Genomic DNA, 12,311 nt, shown 5'->3' on the forward strand with positions numbered 1-12,311 from the left:
GAGGATCTGTCACATGAATAACAAAGAATAATGACAGGTCCTCTTTATTATTCATATAACAGGTCTCTTCATTATTGATGTTACAGGTTCTCTTAATTATTGATGTGACAGGTCCACTTTATTATTCATGTGACATGTCCTCTTTGCTATTGATGTGAAGTACAGGCTTTTGTAATAGTATTATGTAACTTTTTAAATGTATTTGGAGGCTGTAGAACCTCTACACAGTCCTGAAAAATACCCTAAATTTTTTCCCCATTCACTTTAATAGTAACCATCTGAAGATCGAGGAAATCATTACGATCCCCGGCACTAGAAGTTTGTTAACCTCCAGTCCCCCGGAATCGCAGTAGATTCTCAGGGCTGCAATCATTCTTGCAGCCCTGGGAATCCTTCTGTTTGTGATCCCCAGAAGTAGAGGTTATTTAACCTCTAGTGCCGGGGATCTCAGTGGAACTGCAGATGATTTCTCAATGGTGTTTCTCCATTGAGAGTTTATCTGCAGTTCAGTTCCCACGGTCACCGGGCTGATGAGTACATCCCAGTGAACATGGGAACTGAACTGCAGATGAACTCTCAATGGAGAATCATTACAATTTCGTTAAGCAAGAACGGTAGAATTTGCTGTGAGATCGAGTTTTAAAAATTCACTTGCTCATCCCTAATTATAACTATTTGCCAAGTAAAGCCTGTCTTTGTCTTCCTGTATACTGATTTGTATATATATGTATATCCACTGTATATATCTATAAATTACCTTTGTGTACAGTTTTTAACTCTCTCTGGGGGATGTTTGTTCTTTTATATGTTTGTAATTGTGATTCTAATATTCAGGGATCCTCTGTAATAGTCATTAGGTCATGGTGAATGGGAATGACCGATATTATCTTGTAAATTTATATTACACAGCAATTTGTGCTTTATGTTTTTTAATAACCTCAATTTAATATACCTACATTTGCCACAAGAAACAGTCTGCTTCTTATGTCTCATATTCTTTTTCATATATATATATATATATATATATATATATATATATATATATATATATAATTATATATATTCCCTATCTCCTTTTAACTCAATTCCCTAGAGGCACTCTGTTACACAGGGTCACAACAAGTTGGTATGATACAGATCATTGAAAAAGGTACAATCCTTCAGAAAATAAAGTAATAATATAGCAGATGTTAAAGATCAGAGAGACTATGACCCTGATTTATGAAAGCTCTCCAAGGCTGGAGAGAATATACTTTCATCAGTGAAGCTGGGTGAACCAGCAAACCTGAAATGAATCTGGTCCAGGATTCAAAACATTTGCTAGCAAATAGCAAATGATTTTTAAAAATCAATTCCATGTTTTTTGGATCACCCAGTTCACATCTGAAAGTGTATTCTCTCCAGCCTTGGAGAGCTTTCATAAATCAGGGCATTTGGTCACAGTTTTAAGTGCATGGACTGCAAAGGTGTTATTTCTGCTACTCCTAGTCAGGAAATGAGGTTGGAGCTAATCTAGGGAGCGGTAGGATTTACAATAAAATAAAAAAGAGGAGGGAGCAGTGCTAACTACTAATCACTTAGAAGAAAAGTATTTGGGATTTTGGTAAACATGCTAGACAACTTTTTCCTATTTTTGTTAACAAAATTCACCAGTATTTTAATTTTTTGTTTCATATTCATATAGTATGTTAACCAAGTAAAATCACAAAATTATTTCCAGCTATGCACAGACAATGTTTCCTATTGTTGCTAAAAATTTTTTACTGATTTTCTTATATTGTGACTGTTAACCAAATCAAAGCAAATGTTTCCAGGTACACAAAAGCTTTTTTTAAAATATGTCTAATCTTTTCAGTTATGTTTTGCTGTTAAAATTTCACTATTTTTTCATACAACTATAAACCAAGCAAAATCACAATTTGCAGTAATGTACAGGTCATGTAATTTCTAATGATAACAGTAATAGAAGTCTATCCACACAATTGAAGCTGGTATTTAGCCAGTAAAATTTTTAATTCTTTCTCTCCAGAAGAGTTATTAGAAAAGTCACTATTTTTCCCAATGAACAGCTAATTTAACCACCCGAGCGATAACCCTGACCTTGGTTCGGGTCTATCGATTTTACAAAAATCAAAACCTGTAACGCTTTTGGTACAGAAATCTAGACCTCAGTGTAACGCCCAGGTGGTTAAACTTAAAAAAGAAAACAAAATAAAAAAACAGACAACAGTCACACATTTTATTTATAATACACAATGCGCATAAGGATAATTTTGATGTCTTTATTTTTTCTTTTTGTGTGAATTAAGCATAAATCTTGCCAATACTCAAGGGCTTATTAAAATTAAAACTAATTTGGACTAGGAGGGATATGATTTTGATTGTTTTTGATATTATATAAATTATTGATATTATATATAATATTGATAATTCATGTTCTTTTTGTAGCCAAGTTTACACTTAGCATGTAAGGTGGATGCATCATTAATAGTTCTTCAAACAAAAAACTGATATTGTTCGAACATGTTTCATGACCTAATCCAGTAAAATCAGCTATATCAGCTTTATCAAGGAGGAAATAGCCTCTCAACCTTCCCTGGCTATTTAGGTAGCTCAGACACAGTGTTCCTGCAACGTGTCTCCACTTGTGCAGAGCCCCTAGTTCTGTTGAGCTAGTTCCTGTACACCTGTTGGCTAATTCAGTGTTTCCTCTGTCTAGCCCCTGCTTTAACCCCTCGTTGTCCAGTCTGTTGGTTCCCAGCCAACTTCTCTGTGCTGTCCCAGTGTTCCTGCCTGTCTGTGAATATTCCTGTCTCACCTGTGCCTCCTGTTTCTTCCAGTGTCTCCTGTGTTCCCTGTGTCCGCAGTGGCCCCTGTGTCACTGGTGTCTGTCTGCAAAGCTTGACACTAACCACAGTTTTTTGTTCATGTTGTCTTTCCTCTTCTCTGTTGGAAGAAGTTGAAGTACTAGAGCCTTGTAGCCTTGAGATTTAAAAGGGTGGCCACCCAGTGATGATCAATGCTTTTGATGCAGCCTATGGGAGGGTAATTTTGTGCACTCAAGTGGCTCCAACCGCCTACCCAGGAGGCCTCAGCTTTTACGTGGGTTAGGCATCACAAAAATTACAAAAGGCCGGCCTGTGTACTAGCCTATATGGAAATTGCAACACCAGAAGTTGTGCGTTACTAACCTTGAGGTGCTAAATGAATGGTGTGGGTTTTGCTTTTTTCTCCACTCTAAAAGCTGCAGGGCAGAAGGTTTGTTGCTCTACAGTGACACAGTAGAATTCTGAGTGGAAGTAAATGTTAAATACGTGACGGTGGCTTCACTTTCTAGCTTGTGTTTGATTTTTTAAATTTGCTATTGTTACCGTCATCACTGCTGGAGGTAGATCTCAGGTAAATCTGGAGGTAGGTCCTTCTCAGTTTCTTAAAAAAATTGCTTCAATTTCAATACAGGCAACAGAGGCTGTTTGTGTAACAAAGAGAGGCGAAGGGGAAAGTTGCAGCTGTTTTGTTCTCTGTTCTTTAGAACGTTTCCTTCCACAGAAGGCGCATCTATGTTTTTTTACACATGGAGCCTTATTTATTAAAGCTCCACAAGATTTGGGACCTTCATTTCCCTAAAATTGATGTCCCTTAATGAAAAAAAAAACTGTTATAAAATTGAGGCTAATAAAGCTCTCCAAGACTGGAGAAGATAGACTAACATGGGTGAAACTGGATCATCCAGTGAACCTGGAATAGATTTGGTCATGGATTGAAAACATATGCTAACTAATAGAAAATAAAAGTTGATAGATCACTCAGGTTCTCCCATGATAGTCTTAACATCTTGGAGAGCTTTAATAAATCAGGCTCATGGTGCTGAATTTGTTTGTGATAGGTTGGATATATGGTGAGCCCAAGGGACAATGAAGAAGCGAGCTAAGTTTTTTTTGGGAGAATCACTGAATATATTATGATGTTTCATATATACATATACAAAAAACACAGAGAAGGTAATTTTATTTCAACAACCTTGACCATGAGCCCTCATTGCTTCATTGGGCTTGGAAGGTTATATATCCAAATAAAGCTCAGCTGTCAGTGCTGGATACAAATATCCATCTAATGGATAACAATTTTGTAGATTTTGGTCATACAAGGTTTCACCCTTGAGCTTCCTTAGGGTATTGTTGAAACTGTGACAGAGGCAGGTGTTATGAAAAATTAATTATACGTAGCGTAGTAGTAATTCATATAGGTTATTTTTCAATCACATAGTTATTTAACATCATTTAGACACATAGGTACCTAAAATCATAGTGTGAATTCAGTTTTCATATATTAGATCCAGCCCTCTATTCATATATATATGTAAATGGTAACATATCCCTCCCTAGGTGGTGATGGAGTTATGGAAAGCAGTGACTCTTAGCGTTGCATACTGGGACTCAGGGGGGAAGGAGCAGGCAGCACTGACATGTATAGGATTCCAGAGGGCTTACCAGAGACAGAGAAGCAATATATTAGGAGGGAGATGAATGGTTTGTAAGTATGAAATTAATGAATTAGCAGAAATTGGGTGCATAAATGAATAGGAATTAGGGAGATTTTGTAATAGTGTTGTGGAGACGCATGTTATAATAGGTGAATTCATTATGATCTGTGAAGCCCACCCTAGGAATATAACTCATATGTCATATTTGCAAAAAATCACATTAATAGATCAAATGGGGATTCTATGGTTGCAACAGAGGAAATAATATACAATCACACAATATAAAGGTTTATATAGTCAGTAAGTGTCATCGTAATATGGATTGTAATAATGAATCATATGTGAAATAAAAAATACATAGTGATTACAGAATTTTCACCTTGCAGAAGTGTAATCGCAAAATCACGATATCAAATAATCAATCTCCTTCGGTGGCTGGTAAGAACATAATATTACCTGGGAATTTAACATTCACATATAACTATTAAATACATGTCCAGGGATCTGAAAACCAATATGATCATAATCATCTCACCTATTATACCATGTGTCTCTGTCTCTACAACACGATTACAAAATCACTCTCATTCCTATTCATTCAAGCACCCAAATTCTGTTATTTCATTCATTTGATACTTACAAACCATTTATCCTCCTAATATATTGCTTCTCTGTTAAGTACTCTTGAATCCTACACACCAATGCTCCCTGCTCCTTCCCCCCTGAGTTCCAGTATGGCAACACTAAGAGTCACTGCTTTCCATAACTCTAGGGAGAGGTTTGGGGATATTACCATTTACATATACTAATAGAGGGCTGGCTTTCAGCTCTTTGCGCAAGTACAGCACAGGCTCAACTTGCATAGGCGTAGTCATCCTCTCACAATACCGACGTTCTGCCTATATTAGGTGGGAACACTGACTAAGACAAATTCAATTCTGTCAGTGAAACCACCTACTCAGAGACTGCATTACTGTTAAAGGCACATACTCTATAGCAAACACCCATCCTATTCTAGCAACAGTAAGTAGTAAATATTTTAATTAAAATCACTTTCTTTCCCCTTACTTGCTCCAATCATAATTTGGCAAGTATAATTACATTACAAACTTAATTCAAAGTGCAAGGCAGAAAGAATGAGGGTTGAGGCTCGATAATTAGTGCAAAAAAATAATTATGTACATTCATACATATTTTTCATTGCATTTATACATTATGGCCCTGATTTATTAAAGCTCTCCAAGGCTGGAGAGAATATACTTTCACCAGTGAAGCTGGGTGATCCAACAAACCTGGGATGGATCTGGTTCAGGATTCAAAGCATTTGCTAGCAAATAGCAAATGACCTTAAAGAAATCCATTCCAGGTTTGCTTGATCACCTAGCTTCACTGGTGAAAGCGTATTCTCTCCAGCCTTGGAGTGCTTTAATAAATCAGGCCCTATGTATTAATCAATAATGTATGAATACATATTTAATGGTTTGCACTAAGCAAGCCTGAAACCTTGTTATTTCTATCTTGCACTTTGAATCATCTAATTTCACAAGAGTTGGCTCAAACATACAGAAATAGGGAGAGAGGTTGAAACCACCTCTTACATTACAAACTTACATTTCATTCATTTTATCTATATTTAGATCAAGGTTGTTAAAATACAATACCCTTCTGTGTTTTTTAGTCTATTTATGTCAAAAACTATAATATATTTAGTGATTTGCTCTCTTCTTGTTTGCCGCTTCCGCTTCCATGTTTTTGTATTATTTCCAATAAAGGGTTGGCACCATCATCATTAAAAATACAATAAGGGCACCTATCCTATTATTTCTATGTATATGAGTTCTGACAAAAGCAGCTAGATGGCTTAGGTCATGTGAATAGGTCAAGCTGGAGAGCTGCTATCAGATAGGTGCTGAGATGGGACTCTTTTTTTTATAGTACCTTACTTATTCTTACAAAAGGTTGCTGCTCTGCTCTTTCCTCTTCTCCTGTCTTTGGCTCTTCTGCTCCATGCCTTTAATTCATGTTGGATCTCATACAGCATGCATCTGGCATTCGGCACCACTCTTTTTGCAAGCCTCTGGACCACCTGAAGAAGACTGGCCATATCTATTATTACATCCTTTTCTTAGGTGGTCTTCCTCCTCTCACACTTTAAATAAGAGCCGCCTGTAATTGCTGGTTTTCATTGACAGATACCCTAACCCATAGAATGCCCACTCATCATCAATCATAGGACCTTGTGTTATTTTTTCATAGGATTTTGAGAAAAAAATGTAATATATTTTCTTGATTGTGACATATCTATTTTTGAAATGAGTGGTAACTTTCTGGACTGGTGTATATTTTGAAACACTTTAAATTGTCTTTGACAATGACATTATGTGAATTATCTATTCTAATCCTAATCACCTTCTTATTGGTACCTCCCTTGACCCCTTTCTTTTCTTCCTTATTTCTTAACCAACTTTATTTCTCCTCTCAGGCTTTCCAGTTGTTCTTTTTGTGCCGTGTCTGTGTGTGCCTCCTTGTCAGTCCAGAGCAATGTGAGCTGCTGTGGTTTATTAATCAAAATTTGTGCTTTTACTGAGTCACTGAATGTAGCATGCATTTGAATGCCAATTTTCTTCAATTGACCTATATACAATATATGCACTTAAATAATTATTTATTAATAATTAATTAAGTATTGTATGCACACACATATCTAGGATTTGGTGTACTTTTGTTGTGTGTTTGTAAATATATATGCAGTTAGATGCATGTATGTATGTATGTATGTATGTGTATGTTGTGGGGGTCAGCTCAATAGTGGTAGGCACAGCAGTCAGTACCAGTAACACAACGGCACAGTTCACACAGTTATTTGCCTGTTTTCTTTATTTTCATCCACAAGCAAAATATAATGCCTTTACATACAGGCAAAAACACAAAATAAATTCCTGCTCAGCTGAGCACTAACTAAACACAAGATCACTTTTTCTATATGGGCGGTTTACTACCAGCCACACGACACAACTCAAAGTAAACTTACAGTGTCCTTTTTGTCATTTTAGCAGAGTTCGGCAGCAATGGTGAAAGACAGTCTGTTCAACCAGTTCCCCCACCCCCACATACACGTGCTCATAGTGCAGACCTTTATAGCCCAGTCCATCACCTGACTGAGAGCTATATAGGAAACCTGATGTGGACAGGAAGGGAATGAGGAGCCCCACTACCAACCAGCTCATCATTCCATAAAAATCCAGATCCGACAACATCTAAGGCTTGCTAAGGCAACCCATCTTTCCTGGATTTCTGATATCTCACCCAGCGTTTCCTAGTTGAGATATCCACTTCCTGTAGCCTAGTACATTGTATATCAAAGTAACCTAGGTGAAATAAAAAGATTTTCTACTACTTTTCCAGTCACTGTCTCACAGTGTATATACATCTTTATCTCTACACATAAACTTTCTGTTAAGTGGTAGAAGTAATTTGTCTAGTGGCCCATATGGCATTTCGATGAATCTGATTTTAATAGTATGTTTAATATTTCTGTTTTTCTGTTTTTTTTTTTATTCCTTTATTGGAAAAATTTATTTTATCAACCATTTAATAATAAAGTATACTTTTGATGATACAACATCGTTAAGTACCTTACAAAAAACCCACTTTGTGGCCTATTTTCTCATGGAGGTTTCTTTAGTCCAATCAGAGAAATAGACCTCCATTTTTTCCATTGTTTCATTTGGGAATGATATACACATAGAGCAAATCATTGTCTTGGGGGTTTCTCATTTACCTTAAAAAAAAAAAAAAGGGCACCCACAGCAGTTCAGGAAATGAAACACATTATGGGAGAACTGTCCATAGAATTTTCAAGCTTATATCCGACCTTTGACAAAACTGGGATCAAAGGTCATGTCCAGCACAGGGTCAGGATGCAGCATTTGACTGCAGGGTCATGAGGGAACAGATTCCACAGTAGTGTGTGCACCCACCACATCTAAAGGACAGGACAATGCCTTTAGAGAAAATATTAGGGGCACGCATCTTGCTCTATGCAATGGTTTGCCAGGTAACAAGACAGAGGGGACCAAACAACCACACTATTCCCTGGAAGAAAAAGCTCTTGGATAGGAGTATTTCAGTATTTCTTCTAAAAGGAAGAGACTTCAAAATTCAAACTGGGGTTCCAAGGATGTGCCAATTGAAACTTCTGAAATAGGTTGCGAAGCAGGAACCCAATTTCTCCCATTTGACCCTAACCACTCCCATTGATTACATAGGATTATTTAAATGCAATGTAAATACAGGAATCTTAGGGTTGAAAAGTTATCCAGTGTATCCTAAATTAAAATGCACTGTTCGGGCCCAGCCTTAACTGATTCATAACTTATAACCAAGGGGGTTTGACTAGGAGAACATTGTCTAGCAACAAAACTCCACAAAGTACTTTTGGGCCAACCTAAAGCTCTGTCGGAGTTTCTGATGTTTTCCTTCAGCTTTACAAAGTAGTGATATCCGGATTTGAAAAAGCTCTCTAGAAAACTTTTTGGCCAGAGGCCCTTTTTGGCATATCAACAAGAGTAGAATAGGGTTTTTTCAGCCACAACTCACTAATCCTCTCTATTCAACAGCAATGGCAATGGATGAACCTGTTCCAGAAGAAGGTTCATAATGATATGTGTGCAAGTCCCATGATAACATAAAGCCATGTTCCCTATGGTCAATGCCTATGCAGTTGTTAATCCCTCAATCCAATACTGTACCCTTTACCTATAGACAAATACTTGTTTAGCCTTGGTGGCCTCCGGACTTGGGTACCCCAAGGATGGCTTAATTTTTTTTGTTCATGGTGATAAAATGTTTGTGACCTCAAACAACATAATAAACATTTAACAGTTTGCTTTTAGAACTCTTAAAAACTGTACCTACAAATGAACATTCTTCAAATTGTGTAGTTTTATTTTATTTATATCAGAAACACAAAGTGGTTGTATTATTATGTGGCTTAAAAATGTATTTGAAGTAGTCGGCTATATATTTATGTGCAGACCATCAGCAGCAGTGCCGTTCAATGCTCGCTGAAATGTATACTGCACTGCATCTAGTACAAAGAGGCCCAATGACATCAGAAAGAAATGAATACGACAATGACTGTTTAACAACACACATGTTAACACTACAAATTCTAAATATCTTGAAAGTACAATAAACTAAACTCTCTAGCCCCCACAGTAGTAAAAATTACCAGTCTGTGGCCCTCTAAAATGTTTGGAACTTTACTCAGCAGCAGAATTTTTAAAGAAAAGTGATTCTCTTCTTGTAAAAACCAAATGTAATGACCAATATTCCAGTAAAATTTTACTTTAATTAAAAATTTTACATACCTGATAATTTTGAAAAATTCATTATCCCAGAATTTTGTATGCCTACTTTGTGGTTTTGATAGTAAACAATTGGTTCAATAAATGTATGCTAATGCTAAATTTTGAGGTACATTAATTTAAACAGTTGCAAATCAACAAAACCAGTATATGCCTGTTTTCCAAGTTTCTAAGGGAAGAAACTTCCAACACTTATCCATAAATGTGCACATATGTGTCTTATTTGCCAAACAATGCTGTCTTCATATAAGTCATGAAAGAGCTTTTTTTAGTGATTTTTTAACTTCTTGATTTCTTAAGGTATAAATAACTGGATTCATTGCTGGTGTGATAACGGTAAACAACAAGGCTGCTATCCTGTCCTTTTCTATAGTGTCTTTTGTGGATGGGCCAAGGTATGTGCACATGGCTGTACCATAAAACAAGATTACAACAGTCAAATGTGAGGAACATGTTGAGAAAGCTTTTGACCTTCTATAAGATGAGCGTATTTTTAAAAGACTAAAAATTATAAAAACATAAGATACAATGGTGAGTACAAAAGTGACTGTACTTAAAAACCCAAGAACATTGGTTAATATTGCTTCATTGAGGTGGATGTCTGCACAAGCCAACTTTATTACTGGTTTAACATCACAGAAAAAGTGCATGATTTTGTTAGAGTTGCAAAATGGAAGCTGGGATGCCATGATTGCATGAACAAAAGAAGTGGTAAGACCAATTACCCATGAAATCAGCACAAAAAAAACACAAACATTTTTTCCCATTAGAGCATTGTACCTTAATGGTTGGCAAATGGCAGCATATCGATCATAACCCATTGAAGCCAGAAGAATCCCTTCTGTGCACCCCAGAAAATGAAAAAAATACATCTGGGCAATGCAACCTTCTAGAGAAATTGTGTTATGTTTCCAAAACCCAACCATCATCTTTGGAACTGTTACTGAAGAGAAGCAGATGTCTACAAAGGATAGGTTGGCCAGTAAAAAATACATTGGGGAATGAAGAGAAATATCTTGGAACACCAGTGATATAATCACACTGTTACCCAACACGTCAAGAAGATAGAAGAAGACAACTAAAACAAAAAGTACCTTTTGAAGCCATGAAAGGTCTGTAACACCCATGAGGAGAAATACAGCTACTGAGGTCACATTTCTCCCATCCATGACAAAATCCAAACATAAAAGAAAATATCAATTATGAATTAATTGGGATTCCAGATAAAACAATACATTATTTTTTAGTTTCTAATCTCCTTCTGCAGATTCTCAGTTTTTTCAGAAACAACAGCTGTGTAATCATGAAAATATTTTTATATAATTTGCACTTGACTTATTTAACATAAATTATTAATCTACCAAATACATGAATAAAAATAACATATAAATCTCATAAATCCTGAAAAGTAAAACAAGGTATTAAAATACAACACAGTACCCACTTGCACATAAATTAAATCCCGTTGCCTATAAAAAATAGAATGAACTGTAGAATTGTTACCGGATTTGTGTTTTCTTTCTTACTACTGTATTTTAAAAGAATAAAAACTAAAGGTGGAATGTCTGTAAAGGATTTATTTAGTACACATAAATGACTATGAGTTTTAAATCTTTAAACTGAAGAAAAATAAATCTGGGATGCAAATTAGAGATCATATTTTGTTGTAAAGTAAAGGCTGCTCATTTTTACAACATGTTGTGGCCTAAAAAAGCTTTACATACAGTGGGAAACAAAAAAAGTTACAACATATGGTGGACACTCTTCTTAAATTCAGAGGAAGAACGCTTTATACGGGAATTGAATGGAAGAACCATTCTTTTTAAAATATCATTCATGTGGTTGTTGGAATAAAATCTAATATATCCTCTTTATTGCTTTACACTAGCATTTTAGTATAAATTGCAAGGTTGTATCCTTAATACGATGTTAGTCTTTGTACTATGTTAAATATGATTAACCTAATCTCAGAATAAGGCGAACAGATGCAGATTTCACAGGAGGATTTCATCTTCAAATACACTTCAAGCTGTGAAACATTAGGAATAGTAGAAACTTCAAAGCAGAGACTAAAAGTTGGTACCTTTTAAGGAAAACAAGAGACTATCACTGGTGCTGAGTCAGATTTTACAAATCATCAACAAATTAAATTTAGTGATACAAAAATAGTGAAATAAGATACAATCAGCACAGCAGTAAAAGTATTGGTAAATCATTTTTCATCCCTCTATCATGGAAGTGACCAGATAACCACTAGAACGTATCGGACCTGCTATCCAAGCTAGGACCAAGATTTAGTGGCTGATATGCAGGATGAACATGAAGGAAACTGATTAGGGGTAAGAAATGATACAAATGAAAAAAAATGTTTTGATTTTCACTTTAAAGACTGTTAAATAAACAATTATTACTTTAAATTGGTTTGTATTCCAATAATAAAGTCAAAAAGTACAGTACAC

The 12,311-nt window shown here is 35.8% G+C and overlaps 1 protein-coding gene across 1 annotated transcript; it reads right to left on the minus strand.

Moving 5' to 3' along the window:
* Positions 1-10,103: 10,103 nt before the first annotated feature.
* Positions 10,104-11,021, minus strand: LOC140341753 (olfactory receptor 12D1-like). Its single transcript, XM_072427628.1, has one exon. It carries the CDS (start codon positions 11,019-11,021, stop codon positions 10,104-10,106), a length of 918 nt encoding a protein of 305 aa, XP_072283729.1.
* Between the last annotated feature and the right edge of the window lie 1,290 nt (positions 11,022-12,311).

This window comes from Pyxicephalus adspersus, chromosome 12, assembly GCF_032062135.1.
Source record: "Pyxicephalus adspersus chromosome 12, UCB_Pads_2.0, whole genome shotgun sequence".
Classification (NCBI taxonomy): Eukaryota; Metazoa; Chordata; class Amphibia; order Anura; family Pyxicephalidae; genus Pyxicephalus; species Pyxicephalus adspersus.

What these genes read in the sequence shown, in the direction of transcription:
- LOC140341753 (XM_072427628.1), bottom strand. Translation starts at nt 11,021, where the DNA reads ATGGATGGGAGAAATGTGACCTCAGTAGCTGTATTTCTCCTCATGGGT.